We start from the raw sequence: 17,605 nt of genomic DNA on the forward strand, positions 1-17,605 counted from the left end.
CGAATTATGTAGAAGCGTGGTGGTGTGAATCCTTAACACGATACCACGTGATGTCCTTATCCCTGCTACCGTTTACCTTACCTAGGCCGCTAGTGGCGTCGCGACTTCAATATTTCGACACCCTCTTGGACAGCCTCTTGGACGACCACAACCTACAAACCGCAACTATATCAAACCGCCATCATGCCTGTTGTCAAGGGAGGTGTTTGGTCGAATATCGAAGATGAAATCTTGAAAGTTGCGGTCTCCAAGTACGGTCTCAATCAATGGGCTCGTGTCTCGTCGCTCCTCGCGCGGAAAACTCCAAAGCAATGCAAAGCACGATGGAACGAATGGCTGGATCCAGGTATTCGCAAGGTTGAATGGAGTAAGGAGGAGGACGAGAAACTGTTGCATCTTGCAAAGTTGATGCCAACGCAATGGCGCACCATCGCACCGCTCGTAGGACGAACAGCTACCCAATGTCTTGAACGGTACCAGAAGCTTCTCGATGAAGCCGAACAGAAGGAAGCTGGAGAGTTAGGCCTTGGGGGTCCAGACGGAGGTGAAACCAAAGCGCCGACTGCAGATGACGTTCGACGACTTCGACCCGGCGAAGTTGACCCAGATCCCGAATCAAAACCTGCGCGACCCGACACCGTCGACCTTGACGAAGATGAGAAAGAAATGCTGAGCGAAGCTCGAGCCCGTCTCGCAAATACACAGGGCAAGAAGGCGAAACGAAAAGCTCGTGAGCGTCAGCTGGAGGAATCACGTAGATTGGCTGTTTTACAGAAGCGTCGAGAGCTCAAAAATGCCGGCATCAACATCAAGGTGGTCAACCGAAAGAAAGGTGAAATGGATTACAATGCCGACATTCCATTTGAGAAGAAGGCCGCACCTGGATTCTACGAGACCGAGGAAGAGGCTATCAGGAACGAGAAAGAGCGAGAAGCCTTTGATCCTCGGAAGCAACAGCTTGCCAACAAACGCAAAGGAGACCAGGAGGAAGATCCGGACCGAAAGCGACAGAAGAATGAAAAGAATTCGCCTTCAGCGTCCTATGCTGCGGCCATGAAAGCAGGACAAATGCAGAAGATCCGGGAGGCAGAACAAAGTAGTAAAAGAAGGGCTTTGGTCTTACCGGCGCCACAGGTTGGTGAAGGGGAACTAGAAGAGATTGTCAAGATGGGGATGATTGGAGAAAGAGCCAATCTTATCGCCAGATCTAGTGAAAATGATGCTACCAGAGGGCTCGTCAACACCTACTCCACTATCAACACCGGAGCTCCTATACGAACGCCTAGAGCCCCAGCCCAGGAAGACTACATCGCCAATGAGATTAGAAATATCAAAGCTTTGACGGAAACTCAATCATCGCTATTGGGTGGAGAGAATACCCCCCTTCATGAAGGTGCTGGCAGCACAGGCTTTGATGGAGTGACTCCGCGAAAACATCAGATTGAGACACCAAATCCAATGGCGACTCCTTTTCGCCAAGCTGGTGGCGTTAGCGCAACTCCAATGGGCCCTCCAACGTTACCAGGAGCAACTCCAATGCGGACTCCTCGTGATAGCTTTGCCCTCAACACAGATAGAGAAATGCAAATGGTTGGCAGTACACCTAGAGACCTTAAATTACGAGAGATGGCGATGAAACAGCAATTAAAGCAAGGTCTAGCTTCACTTCCAAAGCCGAAGGATACGGAGTGGGAATTGGAATTACCAGAAGAGCAGCAGGAGTCCATCCGAGCGGAGGAGCTCTCGGAAGAGGACGCAGAAATCCGAGATCGTCGAGAACGGCAAATTCGAGAAGCTCAAGAAAAGCTGGACTTTCGGAGACGGACTCAAGCCGTACAACGAAATCTTCCTCGACCTTCCACTGTCGATATTGATGCTCTCCTCAAGAGTGCATCAGAAATTTCGGATCCAATTGAGGGTGCTATTGAACAAGAAGCTGCCTTATTAATAGCAAATGATGCTCTTAAATACCCACCGCCAGGTGCTAAAGTCAGGGGTAGCTCAAAGGGCATCGAGACCTTCGAAGATGACGCACTTGAGAACGCGCGTTTGATGATCGCCCTGGAAGTACCGAAAGAATTGGCTGAAAAGGGAACTACAGCATTTCAAGCTGCTTGGGCTGATGCCCATAAATCTTCACTGCTGCCTGGGTTGAGTGCCTATGGAGACGACGATGAAATCGATGAACACCAGATGCTAGTTGAAGCTTTCGATGTAAGTACGGCCACATTATGTCCTCTTTCATATTTGCTAATAGTTTGTAGAACGTTCAAGACTCGATTGTATCGGCCGCAGAGAAAGGCAACAAGATGGAGAAGAAACTTGCTTTACATTTGGGAGGTTACCAACAGCGAGCCAAGATGCTCCGTCAGAAAGTCAGCGAGGCATCAGAAGCTCTTGGGAAGGCAACCTATTCCCTCGATTCGTTCAGAACCTTGCAGATCTCAGAAGAGGCAGCTATTGCACGCCGCTTGGAAGGATTGCGATCAGAAGTTGAATTTGTGAGCAGGAGAGAGCGAGAGGCGCAAGACTTGTACAGGGCAAGAAAGGAGGAGCTTACAGGGTTGAGCAATGGGACAAACGGGTATCATTGAAATATAATAATCTTGGGCATGTACGATAATGATCCAGAAGGAGTTCTCCGAGAATGCATCTATTTGGAGGGTTGAGCCTTGTTTCCTTCGCGCTTACTCGTCTCGTATTCTCAACATAATCATCCATCATGAACCGTACCCAAAGGGTGGTACCCCAAAACCCCTGAATTGAAAAGACCAGGCCCTATCTTAAATGAATAAATGCAAGATCCGCTCTATATCTTCAGGCATTATGCCCAAGGCTCTGCACCGTACCCGCCAAAATCCCCGCGCCAATAATGCCGCCATCATGACACGGCTGCAGCACGACTCTCGGTACCAGAGAATCCCCGAATTCCCTCCGCATGATGGCGTCCAAGAAACCCTGGCAATCCTTAAGGTAATCCTGGAAATGTACGATGCAGCCGCCTGTGTACCCCACCATCAGCTCGTCCACATCTGTCTTGAGCCGGGCTGTCGACGGAGCATCGCCATTGGTGAGCGTGGCCGTTGGGTTTGGGTTGGGGGAGAAAGATATTTCGTCGGCGCAGGCCAGGAGACCGATGATGGCTGCAGCTGTCATGCCGGCAGCTCGGACTTGGACGGCTCTAGCGATGCGGAATAGAATATCGGCGGCTTCTGGAGTCCACTTCCAAGAATCGGGGTTGGGGTTTGGGGGTAATTCAGTGTCTAATTGCTCTAGTATTGAAGATTGGTGCTGAGAGAGAGGAGGGCCGAGGTTTCCTAGAAATGTTGTGGTTAAGCCATGCCGTTCTCGAAGCTTTTGTGGGAGAGAGGTTTCGGGAATTCTGAGGTGGTTGGTGAAGTAGTCTAGGGCGATGAGCCGGCCGAGTTCTCCTAGATACCGTCCTGCGGTCATGTATTCGAAGGGCTGGAAACCGGGAGCTTCGCCTTCAGCATCTAGGATTTTGTCCCAGTGGGTCACAAATTGCAGGTCATGGAGTGGTGCCGCTGCGCCCTTGATGGTCCATTCCGTGTTGACAGTGATCTTCAGATCCGGTACTGCCTCGCTGTCGTCCAGGACTTTGACTTGCGCCGGTCTCTTACTTGGATGTAGTTTGCTGAGAGCTAACGGGATCGTGGCATTACAACCTGTGCCTACAATAAGTCCCATGGCAGCCTTCTTTCTCGGATTGCTCTTCTGCTGGTACGCAAAGGAGACGAGGGTAGCTGAGGAGTCGTTGCATATGGCAACTATCTTAATTCCTGGCAGATCCGCCGGCCTGGAACTCTCATACCCAGTCAGAAGTTGTTGGGCAAGATCGAAATTTGAAGAAGCAGAAAAGCCTTTCCCCATTAGCATAACAGTAGCATCTGCTAATGTATGTTGACTATATCGTAGTCAGCAAGCCGATATGTGGATCGATTGGTGCCAGATACGAACATCATGGGAAAGGAAAAGGTGACGCCCATAGGTACCGGATTTGGCAATTCTCCAGGCCATGCTTCACATCCATCTTGGACTACCTCTGTCACACATTTACCAATCCACGCAAAGAGGTCCTCAGCATTATTCTTCTTCAGCAGCTCTCCAATCGGCCAGGACTTCTCCAAAAGCCTTCTGACACGTGACTTTCCCCCATCTTGGCCATTGCCAAAAGGGTCTGAGTCTCTCGATAGGGACGCATCAGGGCCTAATAGCTCAATGAAACCGACTCGTAGGTTCGTACCTCCACTGTCGAAACAGAGTCAGGTTTGGAAATGCGTAAATGACCAGCCGGCTACTCACATGTCGATTGCAAGGTACCTATTGACTCCGTCAGCTTGACAGCTTCGATAGACGACATATGAAAGGCCTCACTGCCAGAACACCACTCTTCACTCATTGAATTGGGGGGGGAAGATATATTATTTCCGAGCCTCTCCTGGCTGGATCATGGGAATCATGCAATTCTTACCTGCCCTGGGCATCTCCCGCCGGTCTGAGGACAGAATCGGAGACCGGCGTAGAGAGAAACTGGTCTTGGGCCTCGGCCGCAAGTCTGGTGAAGGTGGTATAAAGACTCCCGGCAAGACTATGGATCTTGGGAATATCGACACTTAGAGGCCGCAGGAAATCCTCCAGAGGTGTTCTCGTGGTGGCCATTTGGGAGCAGACAAGCAGCGACAGGAGTGTTCCCGGGGACTTGCACGGGGTCTCAGCCTCATGTACATTTGGCCCTTGTCCAAATTAGCCGCGTCGTTTGTCTCGAAGCCTCGTCGTTTATCGTCATCTCCCCCCCAACACCGTTATCAATCAATCAAATCACAGCGCTGGCAACATGGCGTCTGAGAAATTATCACCAGCATTTGAGAGCGGTCTCAAGCATTCGAAGGTGGACCAGGAGAAGGGCGATGCGAAACTGCGCAGCACACTCGCCGGTCGAAAGCGGCCTTTCGTTATTGGTCTAGCCACCGTCGCCCTCCTCTATTTCCTCTGGACCTCAACCATCACAGGCATTCCGTTCGCTGTCAGGCATGGCTTCAAGTCATGTCACTCAAATGGGCATGCGGAATCGAAGACACCAGTTCCATTGGAAGCGCACATTATGAGCAAATGTCCCGATGCTCAAGATTGTCTTAGCATGATGGTTCTACCAACCATGGAACGCATGCACTCCAAAGTCAATTTCACACTGTCCTACATTGGCACGTAAGTCACTTGACGCCATTCCTAATATCTTCCGGCAGCTTTAACACTGTGCTAGTCCTACGGAAAACGATGGGGTTGCGTGCAAGCATGGCCCCGAGGAATGTATGGGAAACATTGTCGAGCTCTGCGCGGCGAAGCTGTATCCAGATCCCAAGATATACCTAGGCTTCACTATGTGCCTCACGAGGGACTACGACGAAATACCCCAGCGCAGTTTGATAGAGGATTGCGCGCTGGAGCACGGCATGGACTTTGCAAAGCTCAACGAGTGCGCTGCGAGAGATGATGGTGGTTTTGGTATGGGGATGTTGAGGGAAAGCGTTAGGAGGAGCAAAGATGTATGTTTCACCTACCTACATCATCTGCGATTCTATCTAACTCTTTGTGTTTCAGGCTGGCGTAACAAAGTCCTGCACGGTGCGATTAAACAACGAGATATACTGCGTGCGCGATGGAGGTGAGTGGAAGGACTGCCCGAACGGAGCCGGGGTCAACGATCTTGTCATTGCGATTGAGAAGCTCTACCACCAGTCTTCTTAATGGGTTCGAATATTTCCGTCCAAAGCTCACTAGCTTCCCCAACTGTATAATGCAAAGCCACTGTATCCATTCCCGCCTCCTGATCTCCTGCCATCGACTGCAATTGTTCAATAATGCTCTCTAGCCCAATGGCCTTCCCCGTAGCCTGCGTAGCTCCCGACTCCAATGCCACATGCACGATGTGGATGTGGAAATGGTAGTATGTAGGTTGATAGTGCACATACAGCTTCAGCTGGTCCTCTTCCACCATCGGATACGTCTTCACCGTAGCTTCTATGAGCTTGGCCCTCATATCCTTCAGCCAGGGAATATGCTTCTTCTTCAAATCTCGCAAACTCCAGATATCCATTCTCTCCACCAAGCCCAGCAAATGCAAGCCCTCTATCGTCTTGCGATCCCAGTTCAGATCAGGCAGTAATAAGAACCCCTCATCCCCGTCGCGACCCCGCGGCGTCCGATAAATCACGTCCTCGACCTCCGTCTTCCCATCTATGATATTCCACACCCAGTTCAACCTCCCCTCTTCCCGTTTCTGCAACATATACGGTCGTATCTTCTCCGCGTATATCTCCGGCGTCTCAACCACCATCCTCACGCCCTGCCTACTATATTTCTTAACATGCTGTTCCGTACACGGATATATAAGGTTAATCTTCAGATCCGCTGATTCCCCGGGCGTCGAGTCGCCGTTCGAAACCCCGCTGTTGGCAAGATACCAGAAGTATACGTCGTTCGCGCCGAGGTTCGTGAGCGTTTGTAGCGTGCTGGGCAGCTGCGAGAGGTAGGCTGGTGAGGTGGGGAAGGGCGCCCGCTCAAGGATCAGGATCGCGGGTTTGTCTGAGATGTGTCCGTGGAGAATGGTTCGTCGGCCGGCTTGGTCTGCGGATCTGTTAATTATATACTGGGGGATTTATGTAAGGGACGGCTGTTGGACCTTGGTTAAGCACTCGTTCGAGCTTGAAGGCGGGGATCAGAGCTTCGGGGTTGGAGCTGGTCTCGCCCATTTTGTAGGTATTGTAGGTAGATGATCTATCCGAGAGGGAGTACGATCTAGGAAAATACAGATTGTGAGGTAGGAAGGGAATGCTGTGGTCTTCTAAATCTCTAGGTCCGGATTCATAGCTGAGATGGAAGATAGATGACACCCAACTCACGGACAACTTTTCCCCGTGCTAGATCCGTTTTAGTTTTCAAGATAAGTAGATAGCCTGCCTACCTTAAGGTACACCTTCAAGCATGTGCATATTGCATTTCTATTTCTGAACATTATAATATTCGGTAGTATTTGGCCATTGAGATAGGTAGGGTTTTAGCTGGGCTTTGACTTATTGGCAGACTTAACGTGATGCGGCCTGTTCACTTGCTACGCAAATAACAAGTCAATATCTGTGATACTTATGATGCTTCAACCAATAAGTAACAAGAAACTACTCTCTAAGAACCAAAGCCCTACAAATGTATCATTCAAGTGTTGAAGTGCTTTTTTTTGGAAACTTCGTGTTCTTTTATCATAAGCGGCGTCGCTCGATTTGTCAATCCGGGTACAGCAAATGGTATCTCTATCTACAATGATCCTCGCTATGCAGCCCCTCCCCAACTCCAGTATGCTTATGGTCATGGCTCCGGCACCATCTTGTGCAAGAGCGCGTCTATCTTTGGCACCAGCTGGCGAATTCGAAAAGGTTTCGGCATCACATCATCCTGGTTTCGTCGTCAGCCATCATCGGTTTCCAAATAGCAGGTATCACTTACAATCCCCGAGAGTTTTGCATTGGCGATTTGCTCGTCGCGAGCATTCGCCGTCACTGCAATAATCGGTATCCGTCCGTAAATCAAGCCCGCGCCTTCCATTTCCCTAATCTTGCGTGTGCATGTCAACCCATCCATTATAGGCATCTCCAAATCCATCAATATGACCGAGAGATGCTTCCCATCCCTTTCCTTGCCTTTGTAGTGCGCCGACTCCTGTATGAGATCGAGCGCCTCCCCGCCGTGATTCGCTACGTAAGTAGTACATCCAAGGTTGGAGATCTGTGTGGCGAGGATTCTTTGGTTCACCAAATTGTCTTCGACGATCAGAACATGCCAGTCTTTTGGATTCGCCCGTAGCAAGATATTAGGTGGCTCCGGCGCATACGTGGCCAAGTTTCTAAACTGACGGGGGTTAGAGACGGGCCTTTCCTTTTCTCGAAGGCTTGTGACTCTTGAATTTGACTCCAGATCAGAGTGGTTCCGTTGGTGAGTTGTGGTAGGAGTCGCCGCACTCCCCTCCGGTCGACGCGCCTTTAGATAAAATGCGAACGCGCTCCCAACACCAGCTTCAGAAGCAACCCCGATTTCTCCTCCCTGCAATTCGGTCAACTGTCGTGATATGAAAAGGCCAAGACCACTTCCTCCGTATTTAACGTGTGTACGTGGCGAGGCTTGAGAGAATCGAGTGAAGAGATTCTTCTTCTCTGAGTCATTTAAACCACAACCCGTATCTCTCACCTCAAATCGAAGGTAAAGAATTTCACCGGTGCCCCAATCAGCGCCGGCTGTTATATCTGCCCTGGCCCTGTGCGTTGGAAAATACCGGAAATTCTCAATCTCAACCGCGGGCGGTTCTAAGTAAGCACCGATGGACACATCGACAAGACGCTTCTTTTCGGACTTGGTGAACTTTATGGCATTCGTGAGTAAGTTTATGAGGACCTGGAGAAGGCGACTGCTGTCCAACATCACCCAATCCACATTCAACTCTTGAAGTGACTTCTCGAGGTGCAGATTCATTGTGATATCATGCACGGTACCTGATGGAATTAGCTATGGTTCATTAGATGAATTTTGGAAACGTGGAGCCTGATTGTGAGCTGCAAGATAGAGCAATTTGGAAACAATACCAGGGGGGTAGACCCTTAGCTCGCAACTCACAAACAGGCCTACAAAAAAAGGCCCACAAGAAAAGGCACATGTCCATATACTTACATTCTGCCATGAACATCCTAAGGGCTGGACAGTGTTAGTATCGTCATTGAAAATGGATTGAGATGAAAACAGCCATGATTAGAGAGGGAGTGTGTATGGCAACAGGCATATTTGCCGTAACAGACGGGCTTGGGCTGCTAAGACTCACTTTGTTGCACAACCTTGACCAGCTCGATTGGCATAGGTGTGATTAATAAAAGGTTTGAGTCCAGCTTTGAGATCGTGAGAATGTCATCGACTATGCTCTTTTGGTGCTGAGCACAAAGTTGTATGGTATCCGAGGCTTCGATACAGGTCTTGATAGTTGCTTTAAGGGCCGGTTCCAAGCTCAATTTTGAATTATTGTAGATTTCGTTCATCGAAGTGGAAATGGAATCCGCACATTGGACTGGAGTAACTATCAGTTCTGTCTTGCAATCCAAATGAGTAGTATAGGTGGGCGAGAAAGGATGCATGAATAACAAAACAGTCCCATGATTCATATATTTCTCGGATGGGGAGTTTGCCGTACCTATGGCGCTTAGAGGGTTTCGCATTTCACTAGAGTTGGTTATAATCAGTCATGATGGCCATAGAGCTTGTAGTCGAGGGGCTTACTGCGATGTCATGTCGATGAAGTTATTTTGCTGTCGCCTTGTCTCTTCTGCTTCCTCAAGCCTCTCCTTCTGCAAATTAAGAAGTTCTTCCGAGAGCCTGGCACGAGCTTCTGCATCCTTGGCCGAGCGCTTCTGCGCTGTGATATCTGTCAGGGAACCCATGATTATTTTGACAGTTCCACCAGCAGAGTATTCTGGCTGTGCCGCGGCCAACATCCAGTTGTCGTGCTCTTCGCCAGTAGCTGGGTCGTACCACTTCTGCTTCATTTGTAGTTCTCCAGACCATGGCATCCCATCGATGGTTAACCTCCTCCAGCCCATTTCCATGGCCTGTCTGCTGCTCTCCGCGATTGTTTCCATGAAGGACATCTCGTAAACCCTATCTCGTGGGTGGCCAGTCATTTCAAACCAGCGGTCGTTGGCCCCGAGTAGGAGCCCGTTGGGCTCTATACTAAACATACCGACTGAAGCTACTTCAGCGATACGCTGGAGACGACCCCTTTGTACAGCAAGCTCCTCACTAAGCCGAGATCGCTCTAAAGCTGCAACTTTTGCCGCAGTATTTCCACGGCGTATTTCATCCTCAAAAAGCTCAACACTAGCTAGAGAAGTCGCCAGTTGTCTATTCAGAAGCCTGATAAAGGCTTCATAATCACCGTCGTATGGTCGTCTAGGATTAATCCCGACAACTAAAAACCCAAGGACATTTTCTCCATTCGTTGGACGTATTGGACAGACTACCGCAAGCCTGCAAGGATCCCCAAAACCTCGACATTCCAGGCCTTCTATCATGGTCTCCGATAATGTTCCATCAATAAGACTTAATAACTTTGGCTCCCGAGTCTGCAGCGCATCCCGAAACGCGGGAATGAACCCTCCCGTTGCCCGCCTCAGATCCAGTCCAGTTGGGGCCGCAGGATGGCCTTCTGGGACGCCTAGGGTTCCCTCCAAAATACAGCTCTTCAAGGCACTCGAGGTTTCTGAAGACATAGAAGCTCCCTCGTCCCCATCTATATCATCGACAACTGAATAGAGTAGAGCAAACGGGAAATCATACTCGTTCTCCCGAAGAGCATTTAAAACATGACGCCAGAATTCCGACACTGACTTCGCGAGAGCAACCTCTGCCCCTAGGTTGAGTAACGTCCTCGTACGTCTGTCGTTGATGGTCTGTCTAGTAGTCTCGAATAGCGCGTTATACAGGCCGAGTAACTGTGAAGTTCCGCCATAAAGGGGGGTTAACGACCATGTAAAGTAAGTCTCTTCGCCAAAACCACGTCGCTCAATCGGTAACTATGGAAGTTAGTACTATGCTATTTTTAAGCAGGGGATTCTTGAATGGCTCAATGGTATGTTACCATTTGATTTTCCACCGCTACAGCTTTTCCGGTCTCTCTTGACTCGTTGAAGATTGTCCCAACGTTGCCCCAAACTTCTTCAAAATGTCCTCGAAACCCGGTCCCCATCAATTCGGGATGTTTCTGACCGGCGACGCCATCGGCGTAAGCTTTATTATAAATCACTGTAAGTTCCTCCCTGGCACATTAAAGAGTTAACAAGGTTTGTTCAAGAGGATGCAGAATCAAGAGTGTGGTTTTTGAATCACAGTGCAACTTCAATTCTCGTGAAGATTGGGATGGAGAGATAGAGCGACAACTGCTAAGTTGGATTCCAGATAGAACGAAAACCTTACTCACCCCCAGAATACAGCGGCAGGATGCGGGTTGCTCATTAGCAAGTTTGCAATCTGTAAAAGTTAGGTCTTTATTTAATTGGAGAGGCTTCTGCAGTATCAAAGTCCAGGGAGCTAAATACAAGCGCTCACACCTTATCTTACCTGCCTGAGTTCCGCACTCCAAGTGCTCATGTCTCCCAAAGGCGTGGATGCCCAGTCAATGCTTCGCGCGAACATCACATGCGGCGAAAGGAATCCTTCGGGCTGTGCAAGTGTCGACTGGGAACCCGTATTAGAAATATAAAAAAGAGATGGTGCTGCAAAGATAGCGACGATAACAATAAGAATAAGAATAGGTAAAGAATAAAAAGGATAAGAATAGGAATTCCTATTTAGTCGCAAGATCTGTATCACACACAAAACACTGAGGATGCACTTACATCGGGTGTTCCTGTAGACACGAATGATGCTTGTAACCTGTGGACTGCATCGAAGACTTCATTTTTCATGTCCAGCGTGATTCGATCCTCCTGGCCTACTCCGACCTGCTGTCTGGACACTTTGTTCGGGCGTCGGGCCAGCGGAGGAAGGTTGATTCCCTTCGAGTCCCGTTCAGTGCAACAGCCGCTGATGACTACCCATCGCTCGTGGAGAGTAAAGGCTGACCAAACGTGGTCACAGTATGAGAGCGTGGGCGGACTCGAGATGTCAGAGCGATGATGTTGAACAACATAATCCATCCAAGCTCGGAACTCTAGAGTGGATGCCAGTAGAGGAGAATCGGGCCTGGACTTGGAGAGCACGGCCTTGGCCAGATGATGGTTTGATCGCAATGCTGCATTTGCAAAGGTTGACTCGAAGTCCTTGCCCAGATTTGTGCGACGGTCGATAACAAAGGTTGGCCTTGGATCAACATCTAGGAAGTGGCCCACCGCAATTGCGTAGAAATCGACATCGAACCCTTCATCAGCGTCCCCATTCCCATCCACCAGCCCGGAGGTGTGTCGACATGTCTGGTCGCCGTCCGGCGTTCGCGCGCCGTCTATAGAATTGAGGGAGCTATGCTGCATGCGGCGTTCGGTATTTCCCAGCCGTAAGGACATCGATTCTGCCGTTCGTGGACCATAGGAGGATCGAAGGCGGCGGAGCACAGGCGGGTCGGGGAGTTGGCAGGGAGAGGGAGAGGGAGAGGGGGAGGGGAAGAGGGCGAGGGAGAACAGCGTGAAGCATGCCTTTCGCGATAAAGAAAAGTGTCAATGCAATCTCGCGAAATCCCAGCGACTGTGTGGAATACAAGTACAAGGAGGCAAGGACTTTAAGGAGTGGGGCCGAACTACGACGCTCCGGACGGCATGAAGATGAAGGGCAGGATCTTCGTGTTTCAACACGAGTCTACGGAGTATAAGGTACAAATTACTACTGGGCCCGGTATTTGATAAAGGCAACAGTTGAACAGAGAAATCTCACCCCCCTACTCGGGTTTCGCTAAGCACACGGTCACGTGGAGATGCTTATCTCTACTCTGCATCGATGATCCGAGAATCCGTCTCTCACTGAAAGACTTCATTCTCTCCTTTTCCCGTGTGCAGAATGTGGTCTCCCCATGATGTATATTTAAGGTATTGTCTGCTCTTCCTTCAGGGGAAATATCTTGTCACGTGAACTCTAGTACCCCGCGATTGGACGACAATCACCAACAGTTCTGTACTGTACAGTGTACTGCACAGCCTTCCTACTCTTATTTGCTTCATCTCCGTCCTTCCTTTCTTTCTTCTCTCTTTTCCATCTCTTTTACTTTCGTCTTCCCTCAACTTTGATAGTGCATAGAGTTCCTCATCCAAGAGTGTGCAACAAGTGACCTCGCATACCCCGCCGTCTACCTCATTCCACACGGCATCATGGTGCGAGTCCCGCAGTGCTCCCCCATACATGAGTGTACACTCGCCGTTAACCCTCAGGAAGCTTCACCTCTACAATGGCCGGAATCCCCCCGAGATCCGTGAAACGAAATATGCGATGACTGAGTACATCAAGACGGAGCCCGAGGCCCAGTACGAAGTGATGAGCCACTACGCCCGCCCTGGCTACACCGGCCACCGCGCAACGTGCCGCCGCGTCGTCTACCTCGAAACCTACCATCTCCCGCCGACCACCAAAGAGCACGTCTTCTGGCACGGCCGCGGGCCGTTCCCAGCGGAATTCTGCCAGCTAGTGTGCCGCGGACATGGTGGCGACAGGGCTGAACAGGAGTTGAGGTTCATGTGTCCGGAGTACATGGAAGGGATTGAAAAGCAGATCACGGTCCTGAGCAGCGACTGGTAGTGGAATGGAGGAAGTCGTGGGGATCAATCCGCAGCAGAGGGGCAATAGGTATGTGGGTCAGATGAAGAAGAACTGGGATCCGGAGGAGAAGGGGAGGTTATCCCGTGGAAGCGGGATGCGTGGGGAAAAGCTTCTTCAAGAACTGAAGTCATTGGAGGAGTTAGATATCGAGCTGGAGACCTCGGAGGATAAGGTGGCATCTGATGGCTATTGTAGAGAAGACCAAGTCTCGGAAATTTCCCCTGAAGGATGGTATGGTACTGAGTACCTAGGTACCGAAGGATCGCAGAAAGACCACCACTTGGCGAAGCCCGTGATGCTATTGGGGCAATATGCAATGGGCTAGAAGCATGTCTCACCCAGAAGAGGGCTACAAGGAGAGACAACGCCTGAGAGATTTGCATCTCGGGCCTTCATGCACTATAGTGAGCTCGAGATGGAGAGTCGACAATGCGTCAAAAGACATGAAGAGCCTCCGCATCTTCAACAAATAATACTACTTGCTTCGCGCCACTTCAGCATCAGCAGCAGCAGTGTAGTATTAATCATCATGAAAGGATGGATGACTGAAAGCCTGCAAATCCAGGAATGCTTTTTGTTGCATATCGCAGTTTTGTGGCTGCCGTGGCTACATGAACGACGCGTAAACGCGTAAACACATCATTAATCAACATGTCAGATTTGCTGCCGTGACGCGTACCTATGAGATGGCTGAAGCCTGTAGGAAAGTAGGTACTTTTTGTTGCACATCGCAAGATGACGTGGTTACAGAACTTCGCGTGCTTCACATGCTTCACATCAGCATGCATACCTGGTACGTCAGGGAAGAAATTTAAGAGTGCAGCCCCCGGTGAGGGGTCGACGGGTTTCGCGAACTTCGCGAAACTTCACGCACGTGCAGTCGATACGTCAAGTTCTCCATTACGTGTATCAAATAGGTCCTTTTTGAGCCAGAGACTAAATTTACTACTTTTCCGTAACTTAATCAATCTTGATAGCGAGCTTTCCAAAGTGCTTCTGATCCCACATGTGCTGATAGGCCCTATTATCAACGTCAGTGGTGTGTCTGGGTCGTGGATCAGGGGGCTACTCACTCCTTAGCTTGCTCGAGGGTGAAGACCTTCTCGTCCACCACAGGCTGGATCTTGTTGGCCTCAATGGCTCTGTTCATGTCCTCGAACTGGTCCCGGCTACCAACTAGGATACCCCTCACGTTGCAAATATGGGCCAGCGCCTCCAAGAAGCTGGGCTGCTCCTCACCTTCCGAGGCAAGGAATCCAATAATCGAGATAAGCCCATCAATCTTGATAGCCTTCAATGATTGGCGCAAGGTTCCTGGTCCTCCAACCTCGATAATGTTATCAACGCCCTCACCGTTAGGTGTCAACTCCCGAGCCTTCTCACCCCAGTTGGGGGTTTCCTTGTAGTTGATGACATGGTCCGCACCCAATTTCTTCAGGATCGCGGCCTTCTTCGCGGAACTAGTAGTCGAGATGACGGTGGCACCGGCAGCCTTTGCGAATTGCAGGGCAAAAATGCTGACACCCCCAGTTCCTTGCGTGAGAATCACATCCCCAGGCTTAAGTTGCTTCAAACCATATAATGCGTTCCATGCCGTAAGCCCGGCGCAAGTCAGGGTCGCACCTTCGAGATAGGTCAGAGAGGGCGGCATATCGACCAATCCGTTTTCGTTGAATGCACCGTATTGTCTGAGTGTTCCATCGATGACTCCGCCGAGACCAGATTTAACGCTTTGGCTGTTGAGAGAGCCTCCGTAATGGTTTTGGTTGAAGAGAGTCAAGACCTTTGCTCCAACCTTGAATCTGGTAACCTTCTTGCCAACAGCGACAACTTCTCCGGCTCCGTCGGATCCAGGCACTACGCCATCTCGTTGCGCGAATGGGTATTTGCCTATTTGCTTGTGAGCCAAGAACGCATTTTGAGCCCGCAGATTGCCTCTCTACCTTTGGGGATAATCAGATCCCTGTAGTTCAAAGAGGCGGCGTGGAACTTGACCAGAACTTCATAATCAGAGATTTCAGGGACAGGGAATGCACTGTTGAACTTCAAGCTGTCAAAGTCATTCTGGCCGTGGATGGTCCAGGCTTTGGTAGTCTTTGGGACAGACATTGTGATGATGAGGGGTAAATATGTCCAATGTGAATTATTGGAATTGGCTTGGCTTGGCTTGGTTTGGCGGGAAGGGAGAGCCGGTACTTATATGATCAAGAGAAAGATGACGCAAACCTTATGATATGTGAGGCTGGGTTACCACTTACCTCCGTACAAAGTACATAGCTCTAAATCGGAGATACTATCGATATGTAATCTTCATCGATGTGTAAGCCCCTCGAAGCTTCGAAAGGAATGCGGTAGATAGGTTGGCTGAATAATTCGACAGCTCATAGTGGGGCGCATCCGCCCACCGCCCTGCATTACCTGCACGCCCGCTGGAGTCCAACTTGCTCACCTGAGAGTTTCTAGGTCTGTCATGACGAAGAACTCGATCAGCCGGCTCGCGGCCCAGTAGGGAATTGAATAGGAAATTGAAATTGACGAAATCAAGATACCTTGGGTGGGAAGCATCGCGGAGAAATGGCATGATCTGGAAGCAATTGGGAGAGAGACCCGACCGTTGCTGGCAAAGATGGTACGACTAATTATGCCGACATACTACTGCACAAGATGTGGTCGATCAAATGGTGGATGGCAAGTTGGCAACTTGGCGAGACAGAGGACGTCAGGTAGTCCTGTGAAAGCTCCAGCCGAAGATCTAGTCCGTGTTGGGACTAGCTCCGCACATGATACGCCGCTTCCCCTCCACACTAGCACGTTTAGGTGCCCGGGCAAAAGTGAGTTAAGGTTCCAGATCGAGATTTACGGTGTGGGGTGAAGGAAGGGCGGGTTCAGTAGCAGGTATTGTTGACCACGTGATCTTACTGCTTCCTGTGGCCAATGTTACAGTACAGTAGAAATCTGGGACTTTGGGGGTCCGGAGGCAAACAGCAGAAAGGAGGCCTGACCGAGGTAACGGGACCTTGAGGGGTTTCCAGGTCGGTCGGGGTTTCAAGAAAGTTGGCAGGGGAGGGGATTATTAATCAGGGTTAATCAGGGTCGCTCACACCATACGCACCATTCCGTAACAGAAACGGGGATTTCTTGGCCACGTGATATCACTTCTCGTTTAATCCCGCTGCGGAACAACTACCGTACACGTTGAGGATCCAGCCGCTCACCACAAGCCGCCCCAGGCCCATCTGTTATTACTCCCGGCCCCAACGTTCTAAGACAATGTTGCAACTTTGCAACTCAGCTTCGGATGTTCAGCCGCTGTAGAGTTTCTTTCATACAGAACGGTGACAGTGGCACTGCCCGCGACGAAGGATTCAGTCCTCTTGGAACGACCGTCAGAGTAGCCAGCGTTACAAGTACTACAGCTTCCGAGTCCTGAGCTACTTGGGGATATTTCCACAACGCTGGTTTAATGATGCGAAATCCCTCCTTCCTTCGACCGACTCGACGTATGTCTATCCATGCAGCAGGATTCCAGGAATCCCAGACCAGAGGAGGCAGTGCACAAGTCGGAATCGAGAGCTCCAAAACGTTCTTAGGTCCCGCTTCCAACATGAAAATTGATATTGATGCTATTGACATTGATTCCCTTTTCCTGAGACTCGATTTGTGATGGCTAGGATTGCGTCTTCTCGATGATTTGTAATGTGTGTATCTTCCCGCACAAAAGACCTTGGTGTCTGCTACTATACCTTCTTGGATCGTTCAGTGATTGAAGGTCAATTAGGGGGAGGCCTGGACTCCCCGCCGTCGGTCACCTTATAAGTTGTTATACAGTAGCGCAGGGGGACTTCCGCCTTTGCATGTGTATCCTCCTGGCTATCGTGCAGTCACTTCCCGCCTTTTACGCTTACTTGCTATTCAAGTCAACACCTTGATTTCCGGGGAGGTCTTTATCAGATTGATCTCTGCTCTATATCCAGGTACCAAGGTGCTAAGGCCGCTCTTGGGCCGGATCGATAATCGATAATCGATAAGGCGACGGGTAAGGAGGCGGGCCGGGCTCGTGCTCGCACGTTTAAAATCACGGGCCAGATGGCGCTCACTGAACGTTGGCCAATGAGGCCTTTGTGATGGGCACAAACCCGGCCTCCCTTGGCGGAGATCCGAGATGGTGACGAAATGCTTGCGAGCTACATGACGTCCAGTGACATGACTTGCTCGTAGGTGAACGAGTGATGGAATGCTGCCTGATGTGATGCCTGAA

At 50.2% G+C, this 17,605-nt stretch overlaps 7 protein-coding genes across 7 annotated transcripts; 3 read left to right on the forward strand and 4 right to left on the reverse strand.

Annotated features, from left to right (window-relative positions):
- Positions 1-136: 136 nt before the first annotated feature.
- On the forward strand, positions 137-2,871 carry M430DRAFT_140952 (hypothetical protein). The gene is made up of 2 exons (XM_024862689.1): positions 137-2,214; positions 2,265-2,871. The coding sequence occupies exons 1-2, from the start codon at positions 184-186 to the stop codon at positions 2,592-2,594; spliced, it is 2,361 nt and encodes a 786-aa protein (XP_024720187.1). The 5' UTR covers positions 137-183; the 3' UTR covers positions 2,595-2,871.
- On the reverse strand, positions 2,492-4,700 carry M430DRAFT_35378 (hypothetical protein). The gene is made up of 4 exons (XM_024866728.1): positions 4,493-4,700; positions 4,324-4,341; positions 3,979-4,269; positions 2,492-3,925 (listed from the first exon to the last, which is right to left on the reverse strand). Exons 1-4 carry the CDS (start codon positions 4,678-4,680, stop codon positions 2,818-2,820), a joined length of 1,605 nt encoding a protein of 534 aa, XP_024720188.1. The 5' UTR covers positions 4,681-4,700; the 3' UTR covers positions 2,492-2,817.
- A 155-nt stretch (positions 4,701-4,855) lies between these two features.
- Positions 4,856-5,766, forward strand: M430DRAFT_103075 (hypothetical protein; the record flags this gene model as incomplete). The annotated part of the gene is made up of 3 exons (XM_024860842.1): positions 4,856-5,226; positions 5,282-5,564; positions 5,620-5,766. The coding sequence occupies 3 exons, from the start codon at positions 4,856-4,858 to the stop codon at positions 5,764-5,766; spliced, it is 801 nt and encodes a 266-aa protein (XP_024720189.1).
- M430DRAFT_35379 (hypothetical protein) lies at positions 5,420-6,949 on the reverse strand. The gene is made up of 3 exons (XM_024866729.1): positions 6,701-6,949; positions 5,620-6,645; positions 5,420-5,564 (listed from the first exon to the last, which is right to left on the reverse strand). The coding sequence occupies exons 1-2, from the start codon at positions 6,768-6,770 to the stop codon at positions 5,729-5,731; spliced, it is 987 nt and encodes a 328-aa protein (XP_024720190.1). The 5' UTR covers positions 6,771-6,949; the 3' UTR covers positions 5,420-5,564; positions 5,620-5,728.
- Positions 6,950-7,193: 244 nt separating this feature from the next.
- M430DRAFT_122240 (hypothetical protein) lies at positions 7,194-12,260 on the reverse strand. Its single transcript, XM_024861836.1, has 10 exons — positions 11,445-12,260; positions 11,167-11,283; positions 11,027-11,076; positions 10,688-10,865; positions 9,331-10,622; positions 9,245-9,273; positions 8,882-9,121; positions 8,734-8,757; positions 7,519-8,558; positions 7,194-7,467 (listed from the first exon to the last, which is right to left on the reverse strand). The coding sequence occupies exons 1-10, from the start codon at positions 12,105-12,107 to the stop codon at positions 7,381-7,383; spliced, it is 3,720 nt and encodes a 1,239-aa protein (XP_024720191.1). The 5' UTR covers positions 12,108-12,260; the 3' UTR covers positions 7,194-7,380.
- Positions 12,261-12,933: 673 nt separating this feature from the next.
- Positions 12,934-13,326, forward strand: M430DRAFT_19659 (hypothetical protein; the record flags this gene model as incomplete). The annotated part of the gene is made up of 1 exon (XM_024864119.1): positions 12,934-13,326. One exon carries the CDS (start codon positions 12,934-12,936, stop codon positions 13,324-13,326), a length of 393 nt encoding a protein of 130 aa, XP_024720192.1.
- A 981-nt stretch (positions 13,327-14,307) lies between these two features.
- M430DRAFT_67027 (hypothetical protein) lies at positions 14,308-15,924 on the reverse strand (the record flags this gene model as incomplete). Its single annotated transcript, XM_024869263.1, has 3 exons — positions 15,291-15,924; positions 14,421-15,237; positions 14,308-14,368 (listed from the first exon to the last, which is right to left on the reverse strand). The coding sequence occupies exons 1-3, from the start codon at positions 15,454-15,456 to the stop codon at positions 14,308-14,310; spliced, it is 1,044 nt and encodes a 347-aa protein (XP_024720193.1). The 5' UTR covers positions 15,457-15,924.
- Between the last annotated feature and the right edge of the window lie 1,681 nt (positions 15,925-17,605).

This window comes from Amorphotheca resinae (assembly GCF_003019875.1).
Source record: "Amorphotheca resinae ATCC 22711 unplaced genomic scaffold M430scaffold_7, whole genome shotgun sequence".
NCBI classification, from domain to species: Eukaryota; Fungi; Ascomycota; class Leotiomycetes; order Helotiales; family Amorphothecaceae; genus Amorphotheca; species Amorphotheca resinae.